Source organism: Engystomops pustulosus, chromosome 3 (assembly GCF_040894005.1).
Source record: "Engystomops pustulosus chromosome 3, aEngPut4.maternal, whole genome shotgun sequence".
Classification (NCBI taxonomy): Eukaryota; Metazoa; Chordata; class Amphibia; order Anura; family Leptodactylidae; genus Engystomops; species Engystomops pustulosus.
Window position 1 is genome coordinate 184829079 of NC_092413.1, and position 21271 is coordinate 184850349.

At 46.3% G+C, this 21271-nt stretch overlaps 2 protein-coding genes across 3 annotated transcripts in view; one reads left to right on the forward strand and one right to left on the reverse strand.

Annotated features, from left to right (window-relative positions):
* The window catches only part of NGEF (neuronal guanine nucleotide exchange factor), a 158904-nt gene extending 142903 nt beyond the window's left edge, over positions 1 to 16001 (reverse strand). The window contains exons 1-2 of one of the 2 annotated variants that reach the window (XM_072143272.1): positions 15975 to 16001; positions 11850 to 11962 (exon numbers count right to left, since the gene is read on the reverse strand). In XM_072143272.1, the coding sequence (XP_071999373.1) occupies positions 11850 to 11962; positions 15975 to 15986 (125 nt within the window). In that variant the 5' untranslated portion in view covers positions 15987 to 16001. The remainder of the gene's footprint in view (positions 1 to 11849; positions 11963 to 15974) is intronic. The other variant, XM_072143275.1, reaches the window with a different exon arrangement.
* INPP5D (inositol polyphosphate-5-phosphatase D) overlaps positions 1941 to 21271 on the forward strand; it is a 76589-nt gene continuing 57258 nt past the window's right edge. The window contains exons 1-2 of the mRNA XM_072143270.1: positions 1941 to 2205; positions 19668 to 19731. Of these exons, the coding sequence (XP_071999371.1) occupies positions 2072 to 2205; positions 19668 to 19731 (198 nt within the window). The 5' untranslated portion in view covers positions 1941 to 2071. The remainder of the gene's footprint in view (positions 2206 to 19667; positions 19732 to 21271) is intronic.

Consider the following 21271-nt stretch of genomic DNA (forward strand, 5'->3'; position numbering starts at 1 on the left):
CCAAACAATGATGTTGGCAAGCGGCTGTGCGCCTGACATGTGCGAGGAGCCGAAGAGGAGCCAAACGACCCAAAGAGGACAAGAAGAGGCAAAGGAGTTTCCGAAGCAAGAAGAGGACCTGCGGGGGGCGCCGAAAAGATGAGTACTGTGTTTATATTTTTTATTAAAAGCTTGGCATACTTGGAGCAGGGGCTGGCCAGTATATACTTCTGGCTATATACTGCAAGGGCTGCCAGGCTATATACTGGGGGGGGGGGGGCTGGCTGCTGGCTATATACTGCAGGGGCTGTCAGGCTATATACTGCAGGGGCTGTAAGGCTATATACTGCAGGGGCTGTAAGGCTATATACTGGGGGGGCTGGCTGGCTATATACTGCAGGGGCTGTCAGACTATATACTGGGGGGCTGGCTGGCTATATACTGCAGGGGCTGGCTGCTGGCAGGCTATATTCTGGGGGGGCAGGGGCTGGCTAGCTATATACTGGGGGATATGGACTGGTCAGTTTTATACTGACTGGAGGCTGTGACCAATGCATTTCCCACCCTTGGCTTATACTTGACTCAATAGGTTTTCCTAGTTTTTTTGTGTTAAAATTAGGTGCCTTGGCTTATACCCGTGTCGGCTTACACTCGAGTATATATGGTAATTATATTTTATTTCAGAATGATTCAGAATGTTACATACATAACCAGTAGTAAATTACTTACATTACTTATGTACAGTGCTACCCTGCAAATCATATTACATACAGTGCCCGCTAATTAATTTTTTTCTATACAGTTCCCCATCTAATTATGTTTTATAAAGATGGGGTACAGATGTAGGGTACAGTTATGCTGAAAAAAATACCGTGCTGTTTTGTAAAAGTTATGTTTTGCATTTTATTATATCGACAAAGTGGACAAAGATTTTACTAAAAACGATTAATGTGCTGTGCAATAAAACAATAAATCATTGTAACTGGTATAAACTATGATTTTGTGTTTCATTTATTTACAATGCATTGGATGAAATCTACGACACAACAGCAGCGATTATACTCGAATTACGCGGAAGCAAACTTTGCACCAAACTGTGGGATTAGTAGTTCTACATAATCGCTCATATCTGCTGTCAGTTCCTAGGTGTACGGTAAATATGCCTATGCTTTTCACTATGATTATTATCCACTCCTGACCTTACAAATATTGATGAAAGACACTGACCACATCTGCATTGTGTGAATGAGTCATAAATGTTCTATACCAGTGATGGTAAACCTTTTAGCGGCCGAGTGCCCAAACTGCAACCCAAAACCCCCCTTATTTATCGTGAGGTGCCAACCAAAAATTAAAGCAGAAACCAAAAATTAAAACTTATTGCTCCCTGTTCTTTAACAACTTTCGATCATATTGGCCTCCTGAGGACAAGATGGAAAATTTGCCTCATTTTAGATTCTTTCCAGTGTCCCTCTGAATCGTGGAGCCAGCAGAAGGTTCTCCAAAGATAATTCGGATAATTTGTCTACTCATTCTCCCCCTTCCTACAGTCCCAAGTAGCGAAGTAAGTATCACTTTAATATATGACTTTTAAGTTGCTTGGAACTGCAGGAAGATTCTTTGAGTCCTGTCTGGTGTGCTGGGGCGATGGGCCAGGTGTCCACAGAAAGGGCTCTGAGTGCCATAGGTTCGCCACCACTGTTCTATACAATACAGTCCTGGGTGTCTATAAATTGTAATATGACAGTAATATGGTTTTGTCTACTGTTTTTTGGTGACGACTTTAGCTCAGACCTTCACATGTGATATAATTGCTACTAGTAAAATACAGCTGCCTGGTACTACAGCAGAAACTTGTCATGCGTTTTCACCACCCCCTCCCTTAGCTGTGGTTACAATAAGGAAGTGCCTATGTTACTGTTTCCTTTGCATCTCTGTATTTAAAACAGGAAACAATGTAACACAGAGAACAAGAGAACTTAGGGAGGACATTAGGGCTGGAGAACAAGTGCAGCATTGGTGTTGCTGTAGGGTCTGCAGGGAGGACAAGCAGAGGGGGGCCCCTGGAAATACTGCACTGACACTTCCTGAGATGTCTTTCTGCTGGTACCATGGGAACATCACTCGCTCCAAAGCTGAAGACCTGCTGTCACAGGCTGGCAAGGATGGCAGTTTCCTTGTACGAGATAGCGAATCAGTGTGCGGGGCATATGCCCTCTGTGTGCTGTAAGTCATATGATGCTTATTGCTTTCATTCTTGTATCAATGCCCTTTTTTCTACATATAAAATACCTACCTATCACTTACTACTGGGCATGTCGTGTATAGAATTTGATACATAGTGCGACACTTTAAGTGCCCTATTCACACACGCACACGCAGATTGGTTGCAAAAATTCCTGCTACAATGAAATCTGCCTATACATATGAATGGAGCGCATTTTGCAGGATGTCCTTGGATTTATAGTAGCCGCATTTAGAAAAATAGGACAGGTAAAAACATACATACAGGCAGTCCCCAACTTAAGAACACCCGACTTACATACGACCCCTACAATTATAAAATATACAGTTCCAACTTACGTACAAATTCAACTTAAGAACAAACTGCCTGAACATACATAAATACATAAAAACAAACATACCGAAAAATGCTATGGGGGAATTTAAAAATGGTAGTTTTGTTATGTGCAATTCAATATACAGGTGGTCTCCGACTTACAGACGACCCCTAGTTACAGACTGCCCCCTGTGACCTCTGGTGAAGTCTCTGGATGTTACTATAGTCCCAGGATGCAGTGATCAGCTATAAGGCGTCTGTAATGAAGCTTTATTGATAATCCTTGTTCCCATGACAGCAACATTTTGAAAATCCAATTGTCACAGGGACAAAAAAGTTATTATTATGAAATATACTTGTTCCGACTTACATACAAATTCAACTTAAGTTCAAATATAAAGAACCTATCTTGTACATAACTCGGGGACTGCTTGTAATCATTTTTAGGTAATATATTAAAGGAAAGCTGGGTGTTTGCATTCTACTTACATCCCTGTGGTCCCTGATGCTATAGCGTATTAGTAAAAATGCTTGTGACATCCATTTGTATACATGTCCTTCAATACATATACTTCTGCCCCAGGCTTTCCATTTACAATATATCATGCAACTTTTCTAGGCTCTGAAAATTTGCCAAATTATACAGCACTGTTAAAAAAGGGGAAGTAGCACTGCGTTTTATGGGTATGTTCACACACCAAAAATCACATCACAGTAAGGAAAAAGAAGACAAATACTTTTGCTATTAAAGGAAATCTACCATTTACATGCATCATGATAAACCCGGGACACTTACTCATAGATCCAGGCACTGTGACTGTGGTAATCTTCTTATATCTGTTATCCTTGTCCTCCTTCCTTCTAAAATCATCTTTAACAATTATGCTAATGAACCTGAATGGCTCTGGGGGGTTTACGCAGAGACCTCAGCGCTATAGCTTTACAGACTGTTACAATGAGCAAAGCATGTCTTGCCAAACAATGAGATCTCCTGGAACATGTTGATTTTAGAAGGAAGGGAGGGGGGGGGCAGGAGCAGAAGGGAGGGTGAGTGTAACAGCCTGTGAATCAATCTGCAGCATGCAGGTGCTCTGGGAAGCGCCACTGTAGTCTTTTTTCTGCATCATTAAAATAATTTTAAAAGTTCTTTTTAGAAAGAAGGAGGTCATGGATTACAGATATAAAAAGATAACCAGTCACAATGCCTGCATCTATGAGTAAGCGTCCCTGTTTTATCATATATCTGTCTATGTTGTTAGTAGCAGCAGGACTGTGAATGATACATTTATATTTCAGAATTGTAGCTGGACTTGGTGCACTTATGTGCAGTGGTAATTGAGATCTATTCACTGAACACAGCACAGCACCTCCAATATCTGCTGTAGTATTCAAACAGAAGCAACTACAGCCGTGACTGACAGCAGAGGGAAGGAACTGTGCAGCAGTACATTGAAGAGATCTCACAGAACAGTGCACCAGGCTTTTTATCAAGACAAAACTTTACACTGAGATAATTGAGATTGATAATTGTGTCACATGCTTCCTGTGCAGCTCGATGGAAGCTAATATTCTGGTATAAGATATTTATTTGTCAATTTCTTCTGTTAAATTCTGTGTTTGACACCAATAAGATTGTAAGAAATAGTATAGTGATAGACTACAGAGACCATCAGGTTATTGGATATGGGTAAGGATCCCTGTGCTGACCATCACTTAAAGGGGTCTGACACATTGTAAGGAAACTTGTACAGTACATGATAATAAACCAAAACATAGAGGATAACATAGAGATCACAGTGATTGTACAGTCATGATCAGTCAGTTTGGGGGTTCTGCTCATAAAAGTCCTTTTTAAGAGGTCAGTAACTTATCATCAAACTACAAGAAACGTTATACTATATCCTATGAGAGAAATATTCCTCTTCTCAGGCTTTGGTCTTGCGTTCTTTCCCTCCCGCTACACTAAATTTGACGTGACACAGAAGTGTAGACTGAATTACTTTAGTGCTGTTTGAAGGACCACCTACAGTGCCGAGGGTGGGACTCTTGAGGGAATCCTTGTATCATATGCAACACCCTCGCCGATGCAATGGCGAGGTAGTGCTTGCGAATACGTCCCACCTGTAGGTAACACCACATTACACTACATGGTCCTTATAGGATCAAGGGGAAATTGCAGTGGTTAATCCTGCCTGGCAAGGCAGATGTTAATTTGTGATGTAATTATGTTATCCAATGATATGTGTTACATCCTGTGCTCTGTAGCTGAGATGTGATTGGAGGAGCAGCCACCACCTGACCAAAGGGAGGTAATAAAACCTCTGGCCCAGGAATGTTCTGGAGCACTCTTAGAGAGTTAGACTGAGAGAAGTCTCTCAGTCTATGTAGTGAGTGAGTGAGTAAATCTCTGTCTAGCCCATACCAGAGCAGGAAGAGCCTAGCCCCTGCCTCTGAAGAGTGGAGCTATTAGACTAGAGTAGTGTAGTGAGGAAAGGGGTATCATTCCTACCTTCGAGGGTGATACCTGAAGCTCTACAGGACAAGCTGAAGCTTCCTATAAGGACACAGCTGCCACCCAGCCTGCCCTCTACCATCCAGGCTGGTGAACTATCTCCTGAGGCTCCCTCCAACTCACATCTCGGCACTCCATCTACCTGTTAAAGGCACGTTTTCTGCAGTTCCTGCCGGTTGCAATAAACTGTAAGTTGTTTGCTTCAACTTCTGCCTCCGTCTGGTCCCTGCTAATACGGCTGCCTTCATCACCGGCACCCCGTCCATCACCCAGAGACTCACACTCGGGACATTAAGGGGTTGCCCCAGGGAGATCCGCTATAGCGGCCGCTCCCTCATCATTTTCTTGCCAACACCACCCTGCTGGAGACCTGCCAGGCTGTAGGACAGCCCTCCGGTTCCCCGTACCAAGCACCGTGACAATAGCGTGCTTAGGCCGCAACCGCCAGCCACTCCGGTACCGCGGGCCCCGGCTGTCTCCAGGCCTCACCTCAAGGGCTAGGCCCCGGTGGGGGGATGTTGCAAGTGGCGTCACGAACAGGATATAGACTTCTGTGCCTTATTACGGCATTAAAGACTTTCCTTTATTAAAAAGACTGTGCTGCCTAACCCTGCTGCCATCCGGGTTTAGGCCCAAGGACTTGTGTGTTTCTGGACTGCACTGCGTTATACTGCTGCCACGTGCTGCCGAGCGTCGCTCCAACACTCCAGAGGTTAATCCTGGCAAGAACTGTACCAGCTCTGCTACAGCCGGCGCTGCCGCGCCTGAAGATTTTTACCTCAGAAACTGTGGCGCAGCAAATAATTCCAGCCCGCCAAAACCTTCACTGGCGGGAAATCCAGATGACACACCAAGCTCCACCCACGCGCGAATGGCGCGAACCCCGCCTCCTGTGGCGCAGGAAAAATTAGAGCCCGCCACAGCTCTTGGCGGGAAGGACTCAGACTCCACCCCCTGGCCCGAGGCGGACGTCCTGCCCTGCCTCAGAGAAGCGCCAGACCTCAAGTGGATGTTGAGCTGTGAGGACTACATCATGTGGGGTCCTCCGCTCTTCCCTCCTGTGGAGCGTCCTGAGTTTTATGAAGTCCTAGAGACGATGGTGGTAGTCTCCGCGCAGCCCGTCCGAAGACCTTCCGCGGGACATCGGCTGCACCGAGGAATTACTCGGGCTTTCGTCACCCGGACCTGCTACCACACGGTGACGCAGTACCCGATTCCACCCGGGCGGATCCTCGTCCCTATCCCGGCTGCCATTCCGGTAGCGCGGGCCCACGTGGAGGCGCCACGTGGAGAGGCCCCGACTCCGGCGGAGCCAACGCCTGGGCCTGGTATGGCCGTCCCACCTGCTCCGAGGCCTACCCCTCCGGCTACGCGGCCTGCTAGCCCCGCTATGGTGGTTCCTGACCCTCCGGTGGTTCCTGCTCCTGTTCCGGCACCTACCTGTCGCCCACGGAGATCCGAACCTGAACCGGAGCCTCGAGCCCCAGCACCAGAACCTCCGCAGCCTCGAGGCCGAGGTGAGGCCACCCGCCGGCGACTCCGAGACGCTGTCTCGGAGCAGCGACGCCGAGAGAAGGAGGCCCAGCGGTATATGGCCGGCAGATCCACAGCGGGAGCTTGGGTCGAGAAGAACCGCACCACCGGCATGGTCAGGTTCTTCGACAAGCGGAAGGGCTATGGCTTCGCTACCCAGGACTATACCGGACGGGAAGTATTTATACCCCGCCGGTCCGTCAAGAGGCCTGATCTGCCGGAGAGCCAGCACAACCTCAAGCCAGGCGAGTGCATAGAGTTCTCCCTGCAGGAAGGACCGCGTGGACCCTGGGCGGCTGGTGTGATCCGGATCCCCGACTCCGATGAGGACCGCTACTACCCGCAGGATGACTGGTATGAGGACGACGAGTGGCCGGAGTCCCCGAACACCTCCTCTTCCTCGGCTGCGAGTCCCCGGGCGGTGACCCATGTGAATGCCCCATCCACGGTAATCGTGAGTACGGGTCCCATTGCCATCCATGGGCCGGGCATGATACAGGGCGCCACCCCCATCGGTTCCCCTGCTGGGAGCATTGTCAGGTCCCGCGGCTCCTCCGTGGGTGAGGACATCCCGGCTGGTGAGCCTTGTCCGGAGGCTTCCACTAGGCCCTCTTCTCCAGTTGTCACCTACCAGTGGGGTGATGACCCGGCCCCAGAAGAACCGGAGCCGGAAGGAGCCGCGGCGCTGCCGCAGGTTCCCATTTATGTCTTCATGGACCCCTCTGTGGTCCCTGGCTCAGTTGAGCCCCGGCTGGAACAGCCGACACCCCGGGCGACAGTGCTCCTCCCCCTGAAGGTCCGGAGGATGTTGCTGCACCTGCAGTACCCACTACTGTCACCGGGTGTCCCCAGCCGGCACCTACTCCCGCTGAGGAAGCACAGGATTCCTTATTGACTCTGGATCCTGTCCCTGTGGAACCCAGCGAAGATGCTGAGTAACCCCTGAAGGGCTGTAGCCCACTTCAGGTACTGTACATATTGTATATTCCCTTCTCTCCATTTTCCCAAAGAGCCAGAGACTTTCCTGAGACTCTTACCCTTATTTATCTCAGTCAAGAGACATACCTTGAACTGCCCACTGTCATGTGCTATGATAGCACCCCTTCCTCTGCCACCGCAGAGATTTGCATCTTATTGCACTTTTCCCCCACATCAAGGGCTGTACCCAGAAGATGGACTTTGTCAGTAGAGACCTTCTGAGAGACTTTTGCCAGATACTACCAGGGAAAAGTTGCTATGTCTATTGACTTATCATTTTGCACTTAATGCCTTCCTTTTTAGGTATGGACATTCTGCTTGCACTTTTTTATGCCTTTTCTTTGCAGGAAAAGAGACATTTGCTACCGTGCTACTCTGAGTAGCCTATCTATCTGTAACGTTATGTTATAAGATGTGTACCCATTGGGCTGCTAAGCCAATGTGATTTTGCTAACCTGTTGCACACTGTCATATCTGCCAGTAGTCTGCATTAACCCTTTCATAGGCTTTACAGGTTGTAGTGTGACTGTGTCGGACCGTCTTTGTGTGTAAAAACACTGACCGCTACCTGATCCCTCAAACTGAGGTTTGCACATGGGGGTAGTCCGTAAACTGCGGGTCTTTAGGGGACCGGGGGTGTTACACAGATAGCACCTGGATGCCACTCATACATGGGTAAGGTTGTCAGTCAGGAGGTACTCGTGTCGCATATGCTCACGCAATGCAGATAGACACCATATAATTGCCGCCAGGGAAGAAGCGTTGATCAAACAAATATACAGGCCTTGGTGCAAGGAGTGGATTACAGGACATGACACCACACCTTTCCTACTGTACAGTTCGGTTTAATGGCGTCAGCGACCAACTGTCATACAGATATATTTTTGTCTTAGTCCGACACCAACCCAGGTGCCTGTCTCCAGGACCATGGGCGGTTTGTCCCTACACCTCACATAGCCTGCACTTCCCAGAAGTGCCCTTAGCCCCCTCTGTGCCCCAAAACATCTGTAGTCGAGCCGAGGGCGGCTCTTTCAATTGCCCCCGGGGTATGCAACACCCTCGCCGATGCAATGGCGAGGTAGTGCTTGCGAATACGTCCCACCTGTAGGTAACACCACATTACACTACATGGTCCTTATAGGATCAAGGGGAAATTGCAGTGGTTAATCCTGCCTGGCAAGGCAGATGTTAATTTGTGATGTAATTATGTTATCCAATGATATGTGTTACATCCTGTGCTCTGTAGCTGAGATGTGATTGGAGGAGCAGCCACCACCTGACCAAAGGGAGGTAATAAAACCTCTGGCCCAGGAATGTTCTGGAGCACTCTTAGAGAGTTAGACTGAGAGAAGTCTCTCAGTCTATGTAGTGAGTGAGTGAGTAAATCTCTGTCTAGCCCATACCAGAGCAGGAAGAGCCTAGCCCCTGCCTCTGAAGAGTGGAGCTATTAGACTAGAGTAGTGTAGTGAGGAAAGGGGTATCATTCCTACCTTCGAGGGTGATACCTGAAGCTCTACAGGACAAGCTGAAGCTTCCTATAAGGACACAGCTGCCACCCAGCCTGCCCTCTACCATCCAGGCTGGTGAACTATCTCCTGAGGCTCCCTCCAACTCACATCTCGGCACTCCATCTACCTGTTAAAGGCACGTTTTCTGCAGTTCCTGCCGGTTGCAATAAACTGTAAGTTGTTTGCTTCAACTTCTGCCTCCGTCTGGTCCCTGCTAATACGGCTGCCTTCATCACCGGCACCCCGTCCATCACCCAGAGACTCACACTCGGGACATTAAGGGGTTGCCCCAGGGAGATCCGCTATAGCGGCCGCTCCCTCATCATTTTCTTGCCAACACCACCCTGCTGGAGACCTGCCAGGCTGTAGGACAGCCCTCCGGTTCCCCGTACCAAGCACCGTGACAATAGCGTGCTTAGGCCGCAACCGCCAGCCACTCCGGTACCGCGGGCCCCGGCTGTCTCCAGGCCTCACCTCAAGGGCTAGGCCCCGGTGGGGGGATGTTGCACATATATCATTATGATGCTTGGAGTTAAGTCCTCTGCACTGTGGTCAGTCCACAGACACTGGATTGTCCGTGATTCAGGGACTGTGCACCGAATCAGTCCTTACAGCTAAGCAAGCAGAAGGTCACAGAAGTGTCAAGATAGAAGTCTATAGAGAGGTGAGAACTGAGAAAAAGCCTTTTATAGCAAACTAGGAAGTTGTATCTCACCTTTAACAGTTAGTTCTCTATAATGCCCTATGTATGAATGGAGAATGGCGAGAGTTATTGAGATTGTCCCCACGAAACCCTAGAGGCTTGTCTGTGCTGTTTAGATATTCACTAGAAACATAGAACATAAATTCATGGATTCACAAATGGTCCCAAAAAGGTCTCACAATTTTAGCAGGTAAACAACTGTGCAACCAGCAATCCAAAAAACTGGAAAATCTGCTTCTCCATAGTTTTTTCCAGAATGATCAAAACATTTCTATGTTTTCAAAATTCTACATAAAGTTCATGGATCACTTATATTGCTACAGATCACTACACCTGGGGTCATTCAGATAGAAAGCACCAACAATGCACATAGTAATGAGATAGGAAAATGCCTCTTACATGACCTGGGTCAGTCCATAAACATAACCCCTGGTTATTACTGAACTGGGGATCTTTTACCAGGCAGAGTATCTGAGTCTCCTGTTGCAGTGGGAATATCACCTGGTTACCAGCAGGGGCGGACTGGGAATTTAAAATGGCCCTGGAAAAAACTGTAAAAGCGGCCCCATTTTATGGGCGGAGTCAAGACAAGTGGGCGTGGTCATACAATATGGGTGGGGTCATAACCGACAAATTGTTGGTATTTATAGAATAACACATTTAATCCTGCCTTCTTTATACAAAATAAAACTACTAAAATACATTTTCCCATATACAAGCTAACTATCTATAATCCTGCCCCCTATGTACAAAAATAGAACTACCGTACTATAATTCTGCCCCCTATGTAAAAGAATAGAACTACTATAATACTGCCCCCTATGTACAAGACTATAACTACTATAATACTGCCCCCTATATACAGGAATATAACTACTATAATACTGCCCCCTATGTACAAGAATATAACTACTATAATACTGCCCCCTATGTACAGGAATATAACTACTATAATACTGCCCCTATGTACAAGAATATAACTACTATAATACTGCCCCTATGTACAAGAATATAACTACTATAATACTGCCCCCTATGTACAAGAATAGAACTACTATAATTCTGCCCCCTATGTAAAAGAATAGAACTACTATAATACTGCCCCCTATGTACAAGAATATAACTACTATAATACTGCCACCTATGTACAGGAATATAACTACTATAATACTGCACCCTATGTACAAGAATATAACTACTATAATACTGCCCCCTATGTACAAGAATATAACTACTATAATACTGCCCCCTATGTACAAGAATATAACTACTATAATACTGCCCCCTATGTACAAGAATATAACTACTATAATACTGCCCCCTATGTACAAGAATATAACTACTATAATACTGCCCTCTATGTACAAGAATATAACTACTATAATACTGCCCTCTATGTACAAGAATATAACTACTATAATACAGCCCTCTATGTACAAGAATATAACTACTATAATACTGCCCCCTATGTACAAGAATAGAACTACTATAATACTGCCCTCTATGTACAAGAATATAACTACTATAATACTGCCCCCTATGTACAAGAATATAACTACTATAATACTGCCCCCTATGTACAAGAATATAACTACTATAATACTGCCCTCTATGTACAAGAATATAACTACTATAATACTGCCCTCTATGTACAGGAATATAACTACTATAATACTGCCCCCTATGTACAAGAATATAACTACTATAATACTGCCCTCTATGTACAAGAATAGAACTACTATAATACTGCCCCCTATGTACAGGAATATAATTGCAAAAAAACTGCCTCCTATGTACATGAGCACTTTACATAGAGGGGATGGCAGCAGTCCTGTGTAAGAAAACAGAGGTGGTCAGGCTGCAGCAGGCCATCGTAAAATAAGGACCTATGGGGTGCAGCAGACCTGTGTAATTTATCCACATGGCTGCTGCACCCCATGGCAGCATATTATATGCAGGAATGCTGCGCCAGGCCTCCATATCTTTCCTTCCACAGGACTTCTGTTTCTACCTCGTGTAAAGCAGAAAGTGTCACACTTTGTACAGAATTGTCAGAAGTGACATTTAGCTACTCACAGGTGATGATCATCTCCATCAGGTATAAAAGTGCACTGATTCTCCAGGCCTTCACTTGTTGATAAAGAATTCACGCTCACGTTTAGCCGCTTCCTTGCAGCTCCTATGTGAGCCTAAAGACACTACAGTCACTTACACTATAGTGTCACCTGAATAACACTGTGCTCCTAAGTAATATAATATATACCCCTCACACCACAACTGACCACACTGTACCCCCACATATATCATATATACCCCTCACACCACAACTGACCACACTGTACACCCCACATATATCATATATACCCCTCACACCACAACTGTACACACTGTGTCCCCACATATATTGTATATACCCCTCACACCACAACTGTACACACTGTACCCCACATATATCATATATATCCCTCACACCACAACTGATTACACTGTACCCCCACATATATCATATATACCCCTCACACCACAACTGACCACACTGTGCTCCCACATATATCATATATACCCCTCACACCACAACTGTACACACTGTGTCCCCACATATATTATATACCCCTTACACCACAACTGACCACACTGTACCCCCACATATATCATATATACACCTCACACCACAACTGACCACACTGTGCCCCACATATATCATATATACCCCTCACACCACAACTGACCACACTGTGCCCCCACATATATCATATATACCCCTCACACCACAACTGTACACACTGTGTCCCCACATATATTATATACCCCTTACACCACAACTGTACACACTGTGTCCCCACATATATTATATACTCCTTACACCAAAACTGTACACACTGTGTCCCCACATATATTATATACCCCTTACACCACAACTGACCACACTGTGCCCCCACATATATTATATACCCCTCACACCACAACTGTACACACTGTGCCCCCACATATATCATATGTACCCCTCACACCACAACTGACCACACTGTGCCCCCACATATATTATATACCCCTCACACCACAACTGTACACACTGTGCCCCCACATATATCATATATACCCCTTACACCACAACTGACCACACTGTGCCCCCACATATATTATATACCCCTCACACCACAACTGTACACACTGTGTCCCCACATATATTATATACCCCTCACACCACAACTGTACACACTGTGCCCCCACATATATCATATATACCCCTCACACCACAACTGACCACACTGTGCCCCCACATATATCATATGTACCCCTCACACCACAACTGGCATGAGGGTTTATCATATATACCCCTCACACCACAACTGTCCACACTGTACCCCCACATATATCATATATACCCCTTACACCACAACTGACCGCACTGTACCCCACATATATCATATATACCCCTCACACCACCACTGACCACACTGTGCCCCCACATATATCATATATACCCCTCACACCACAACTGACCACACTGTGCCCTGGGATAAATTAAGTGTGTACTAAAATAATAATATTTACATTGCCACTTATAATTTACTATAAAACATACAGCTCCCCACTACATTAGAAAAACTACAAATATATACTGTGAATACAGAAGTATATTCTGTTATATTTCCAAGACCTGTTACAATGTGCCAATGGTACATTGTAATAGATCATGTGTTAAATCCACATATACTGCCGTACTGTCGCATTGCAGTATATGGTAGGACCAATCCAGGGGTATGAAAAAGTAAAAAAAAAATTATAAAAAAGCTAAATATTTAAATCACCCACTTTCCCTAGAACTGATATGAAAATAAACAGTAAAAATCATAAACATGTAAGGTATCCCCGCAAAATGTCCTTTCTATCAAAATATAATAACGGTTATTCTCGGTGTTGAACCCAGTAATGCAAGTGATCTAAGGCCGGACAGATTTCAAAAAGGTCGCAAAGAAAACATCAGCTCATCCTGCAAAAATTCACATCTTTACACAGTCCCGTACACCCAGAGGTCGCACTAAGATATTTCCAGAAGGGTAATATTACTCCTCTTACTACTTTTGATGAGTATATTTGGCCGGGGAGGAGTATGACATTTTCAGTAATACATATATATATATAACTCATGGCGGTACAGAATGGTGATAGACGCTAATTATATAATCATGTGTCAGTGTCTTCTGTGTTTAAATTGAGGCAGTTGTAGTGATGTTACATTATGCATTGCCCAGACTGGAGCTGACGCCACCAACCCCCCCATCCAGACTGCGACTGCAGCCACAGAAACCTCCCACCACCAACCTTACGCCACTGACACCAAACACCAAGACTGCAGCCGACGCCGCCGAACCCCAGTGGCCAGACTGCAGCTGATACTGCACATCCATGATGATTGCTTTGTAAAAAGCTTTTTTTTTTTTTTTTTAAAGAAATTTTATTTCATTTTTTTTGTTTTTGTGTGTGGGTGTGGGGGGGGGGGGGAGTTTTTTCATTATTTTATTAATTGAATTTGCATCTTTGTCATTTTTTGCCACCTCAGCACCCGCCAGACATGCAGCCCCACGTAACACACACCTCATGCCACCTGAGCACCCGCCAGACATGCAGCCCCACGTAACACACACCTCATGCCACCTGAGCACCCGCCAGACATGCAGCCCCACGTAACACACACCTCATGCCACCTGAGCAGCCGCCAGACATGCAGCCCCACGTAACACACACCTCATGCCACCTGAGCAGCCGCCAGACATGCAGCCCCACGTAACACACACCTCATGCCACCTGAGCACCCGCCAGACATGCAGCCCCACGTAACACACACCTCATGCCACCTGAGCACCCGCCAGACATGCAGCCCCCACGTAACAAACACCTCATGCCACCTCAGCACCCGCCAGACATGCAGCCCCCACGTAACACACACCTCATGCCACCTCAGCACCCGCCAGGCATGCAGCCACACGTAACACACACCTCATGCCACCTCAGCACCCGCCAGACATGCAGCCACACGTAACACACACCTCATGCCACCTCAGCACCCGCCAGGCATGCAGCCACACGTAACACACACCTCATGCCACCTCAGCACCCGCCAGACATGCAGCCACACGTAACACACACCTCATGCCACCTCAGCACCCGCCAGACATGCAGCCCCACGTAACACACACCTCATGCCACCTGAGCACCCGCCAGACATGCAGCCCCACGTAACACACACCTTATGCCACCTGAGCACCCGCCAGACATGCAGCCCCACGTAACACACACCTCATGCCACCTGAGCACCCGCCAGACATGCAGCCCCACGTAACACACACCTCATGCCACCTCAGCACCCGCCAGACATGCAGCCCCACGTAACACACACCTCATGCCACCTGAGCACCCGCCAGACATGCAGCCCCACGTAACACACACCTCATGCCACCTGAGCACCCGCCAGACATGCAGCCCCACGTAACACACACCTCATGCCACCTGAGCACCCGCCAGACATGCAGCCCCACGTAACACACACCTCATGCCACCTCAGCACCCGCCAGACATGCAGCCCCACGTAACACACACCTCATGCCACCTGAGCACCCGCCAGACATACAGCCCCACGTAACACACACCTTATGCCACCTGAGCACCCGCCAGACATGCAGCCCCACGTAACACACACCTCATGCCACCTGAGCACCCGCCAGACATGCAGCCCCACGTAACACACACCTTATGCCACCTGAGCACCCGCCAGACATACAGCCCCACGTAACACACACCTCATGCCACCTGAGCACCCGCCAGACATACAGCCCCACGTAACACACCTCATGCCACCTGAGCACCCGCCAGACATGCAGCCCCACGTAACACACACCTCATGCCACCTGAGCACCCGCCAGACATGCAGCCCCACGTAACACACACCTCATGCCACCTGAGCACCCGCCAGACATGCAGCCCCACGTAACACACACCTCATGCCACCTGAGCACCCGCCAGACATGCAGCCTCACGTAACACACCTCATGCCACCTGAGCACCCACCAGACATACAGTCCCATGTAAGATACACCTCATGCCACCTCAGCCCCTGCCAGACATGCAGTCCCATGTAAGATACAGGTGTTCCCTGACCTTACTACAGCCATCCTATCCCCTCCAGTGAAGCCCCCTCACCTCCATACACATGTTTGCACACAGTCCCCCTACCAGTTCTTCTTGCAGGCAGCCATTACAGCTCCACTTCCTGCACTGTGAGGAGACTGTGTATAAAGTCACGCCCCTTTCCCGGAGGCTCCGCCCCCTCCCGTGACATCACTGCTGCACGGAGCAGCTCCAGTAGGATGTAGTGTGAGCTGAGCGGCGCCGGCCTGCGCGCTGTACACCATACCTGGGCGCTCCGGACCCTCAGCTCACAGGCAGCACTGCTGCTGCACTTCCTCTGCGTGTTACTAGTACCCTCATCAGTTATAGGATGTGGGTACTATTGATTAAAGTTGTAGGAAGTCCGAGGAGGGGGAGAGGAGACCGGCCCCAGACAGAGGAGATCGGCCCTGTCCAGCCAGAAACCGACCGGCCCACCGGGAGAATTCCCGGTGAGTACTATGGCCAGTCCGCCCCTGGTTACCAGTGTTGTGTAATGTACATTTTAATGCCAACCATTGTTAATAACTGATTTGGCGAGCTCTGTGCAGCGCTGCGTAATCTGTGTGCGCTATATAAATAAAGGAATTATTATCATGTACCATGCTACTCTATGTTGTACTGCATACCGCCAGCAATGTAAGCTTCCTAAGTAGTATTACAGCCCAATAGTCAGATGCTCCCTGCAGGAGTTTTGTAACATTTACATTATTTTCGTGACATTATGGTTATCTTCTTATATATATATCAACTTTTACAATTATGCTTATGAGCCTGAGGGGCTGTGGTGGGTGTTTCCAAGGCCTCTCAATGCTGTAGCTTCACAGGCTGTTATAATGAGGAGAGCAGTCATCCCTTCCCCCTTCGTTTCCTGCTGCTGCTAGATTACACCGGCAGAGGATGGAGAGAGAGTGCAAGGGGAAGGTGAAACATGTCCTACTCATTGTAAAAGCCTGTGAATCTGCCTGAAGGCCTCTGGGAGCATTACCAAGGCCACTCAGTGCTCCAGTAATGCCCCAGTGCAATTCAGGCTCATTAACATTATTTTAAAAGTAGATTTTAGAAGGAAGGCGGCCATGGATAACATATATAAGAAGTGTTTGAGTAAGTGTCCCAGGTTTATCATGCTGGATTTTGATGGTAAATTTTTTAAAGACTGCAACAGAAACCAAAAGGCACAGAAGTGGTCGCTGGTTTCCCGAAATAGATATCAGTGGAGATCCATTTTTCTTTTTCACACTTGCTCATTCGGGTTTGTATATGTTTCCCCCACACTGGCAGATTTCATGGGGTAACACTGGGATAGAGCTTAGAGCTACATACTTACCAACAGAGTATTTTCCCCATTATGTCGAGATATCATTCACGACTTGCAACAGGCTTCCACTTATATGGAGGTCTTATGCATGTGCAACATATACTGGGTCTAGACAGACATGGGTGTCCTACTTATGTGTGTAATGTAATACACAGGCGTAGGAGTGAAATAGATATGTACTATGCAGGGCAACTTCCTTAGGTGGTGAGGAGTTTATAACAGAGCCCATACATGAGAAAAGGTTTCCTAAAATAGTTTTAGAGAGTTATGATTTATGTGAATTCCGGTAGTTATATGGCAATATGGCAAGAAAGTTGTTTTATCAATGTTATATGCTATTCTGTGCAGCCAAAAGAGGATTATCAGATCCATGTATACATTTTTTCTGTAACCATGGTCAATGATGTATGCAATAGTGACTGAAACGCGTAGCTTCCAGTGCCGGTTTGTTGAAGAGGTGACCATGTCATTTTATGATGCCATCCACGAGTATTAATTTGTTATCAGCCAAATCACACTTTGTTGCTATTGACCCTGTATAAACAAATGCATTTCTGTCATACGATTTGTTCTGCATAAAATATTTGTGTTTTGAACACCTTATATCAGTTGTGGCTAACCTATGGCACGGGTGCCAAAGGTGGCACTCAGAGCCATTTCTGTGGGCACTCAGACAATCGTCCCAGGACAGAGTTCACTAAATAGGACCACATCTTCCTGCATTCCCTGGCAACTTAAGCCACACTTCATTGGCTGTGAGAAGGTGTTTAGAGAATTGCGGGAAAAGTGAGAAGGTGTTTAGAGAACTGCATTATCTTTGAAGCTCATCCTTCTGGACCCACCATTCTTTCTCTACAGAGTGACCCTTGAGAAAAGCTACAACAAGAGACTGATTTTTCCCTCCTTCTTTTAACTCTGTTGGTGGCCTCAGGCAGCCGATACGATTGAAAGATGTGGAAGAACAGACAGCAATAAGTTACTGTATAAAACGCCATGTTGGCTCTTCACGGTAAATAAATGGAATTTGGTTGAAGTTTGGGCACTCGGTCTCCAAAAGGTTCGCCATCACTGCCTTATATAATAATAATAGTAATAATACCGTAATAAACTATTTATTGTCCACAGGGGGAAAAAATGTGTCACATCTAACTTTAAAGGGCACCTACCACCCCGATTCTACCTATAAAGGTAGAAGGGGTGGTAGGTGGATGGATGGGAAGGGAGGATAGCCCTTTTTTGGGCTAATCCTCACGTCCCGGGTGTCTTTTACAAAACTTTATTACATCTATATGCAAATTTTTTTATGCGGCTACTGGGGCGTAGAGTAGCCGGACATTAGGCTACTAGTCGCGGCTACTCCACGCCCCAGTAGCCGCGTTACTCCGCCTACCAGATAATCTTCGGCGCGCAGCTCCTGGTAGCTGCGCGCCCTCGTCCGGGTCCCCTGCGTTCTGCTCCGGCTCCGGGGCCGGAACTACTGCGCATGCGCAGTAGCCGGGGGACTCGGATGAGGGCGCGCAGCTACCAGGAGCTGCGCGCAGAAGATTTCCTGGTAGGCGGAGTAACGCGGCTACTGGGGCATGGAGTAGCCACGACTAGTAGCCTAATGTCCGGCTACTCCACGCCCCAGTAGCCGCATAAAAAAATTAGCATATAGATGTAATAAAGTTTTGTAAAAGACACCCCCATCCATCCACCTACCACCCCTTCTACATTTATAGGTAGAATCGGGGTGGTAGGTTCCCTTTAAACACACAATACATAACATACACACAGTACACATACCATTTAAACCATGTAAAACATATATATAAAAACATAAAGACAAAAAGATAGCACTTGTCTTTCCTTACTAAGAATCTGATAAACCATGGGTGTTCATCATATGGAAACCACTTGGCACAAAGGATTTTTTTTACCTATCAGTGCAACATTTCATTTCAATGAAACGATCACTAAAGCTACTTAAATAGACTATGGAGGGGATGTGATGGGTTTGCCAACATCCGATAGAATTTCTTACTTACACAATGGAGTAATACTGTTTCCCATCCATCCATCCTTAGGTCAATTATGTTTGTCACTTTCCTTTCCTCACTAAAACTTCACTATTATTATTCACAATCTAAATAAAATCAAGTGCTCTTTTACCGTACAGTATGAGGCTTATTTACTAAGGGTCCACGGACGCACTTTCATCTAACTTTCCGACATTACGGGTTTTGCACAGCAGTGACAGGTATTTAATAGGGGATTGTGACGCACGCAATCGGATTATGGCGCGGCTGTGCTGGCCTTCATGTGACAGAAATCGGGGGGGCGTGCCGACAGGCGATCCAAGGGATTTGGACAGAGAGCGAATTGGATCTCCACTACAGATATTGTAATATGGTAATTTGTGATTTCAGATACCAGAAATGTGTCTACACATACAGGATTTTACCGAACAATGAGAACCAGCTTTCAGTGCAGGTAGGTGCTATTTATGTACGATAATTTACTTGGTGTCTTCTTACATCAGCAGTTTTGACTTCAAAAACCTACAGACTGTGCTAGGCGAGATCTGTGTGATCCTACCTTTGTGTGTGTTGTTAATTGAAGCAGGATAGTGAAAATATATTTATATGCCCCTTCCCTCTTCTCTGAGTCACTGCTGTAGCTGCTTTTGTTTAAATACTGCAACAGTAACTAAGAGCAGAAGGTTGTGTAGCCGTACAGTGAAAGATGTCACATAGCAGTGCACCATAGCTCCCATTTATAATCCAGCTACAATCCTGGAATATAAATACATTTTTAAGAGTCCTGCTTTTTCTAACAAGTACTGTATGGTCAAATCTGCTGAAAGCTTCCCTTTAATGGAGTATTCCATTAAAATAAGATGGATAATCTGTTTTACTAGTAGTGTTCCTTCGATTTTTTTTTTGTGCCAAAAGAAGAATTGGATCTAGATGGAAACAGTAGCTGAATTCACACTATAGGGAGAGTGGCTGATTCCCCCCCCCCTTGTTGAAGCGTATATTTTGGGGGTTAAGAGAACGCTGCAAGCAGTCATCCTGTGATAGCATGATACTTATCCCCATTTACATATGCTGCTGATGGTGAGACAGATCTTTGCTGAACTTTTCGATTTCAGCAGGACCAGCCAACTATTAGTACAATGGCCCACATTTATAAAAGTATTTGCGTCAGTTTTTTGTCTGACTTTACACTAGAAAGAACGTGTAAACTGCTTACACATGTATTTATAAAGTGCCTGCACCAGTTTTGTGTTGCTGATGCTCTTTGTGTCCGACAGGTTTTTTCCTCTCTGCGCTTCTTGCACCTGAATTTATGAAGTGTCGGCGCCATAATATTGATGTTTTCCAACACGCTTGACTTGTCCTATTTTTGGGCATGAAATTTTGGCGCCGCTTGTGAATCCAACAGTTTTCTGGCGCTTATATCCGAGGATTTTTGTGGCGCAATTTGTGGAGCAAAAAGAGCCCAGCGAAAAGCAAGTCTAGGGAGTTTCTAAACCTTTTAGTCCGTGCGCCCACTCATTAATCCCTTTTTCATTTGCAGTAACTTGGATTAGGAGTAATGGCAGAGGGGACAGATGAGACATGTGCCCTGTGCATGGGTGGGGACAAAAATTCTCTCGGCTTTTGGATATCAGGATATGGTGTTATAGTGCCAAATCATGTATCTTTATCCTCTATAAAGAAGGATGTTGACCAAAATGTGTGTTTTACTGTACATACTACTTGGTCTCTAGAAAAACGGTGATGAAGCATCTGATAATGCCTTCATATAGAGGGTGAAAAGTCGCTTGTTGATTACGGTGGAATAAAAGAAACACTTGTTTTTTAATGGAGTGTTGGTTCATCACCATTTTTTCTAAGCATTGCTGCTGGTTTTGTCAGAACCATTTTTGATACACAAGTGCTGCTCCATTACCTTCCTTTCTGTTTTGGTTACTACTTGGTCTCGAATTGTAAAACTGCCTAGGAATATGCAATATCAGAATTACAAC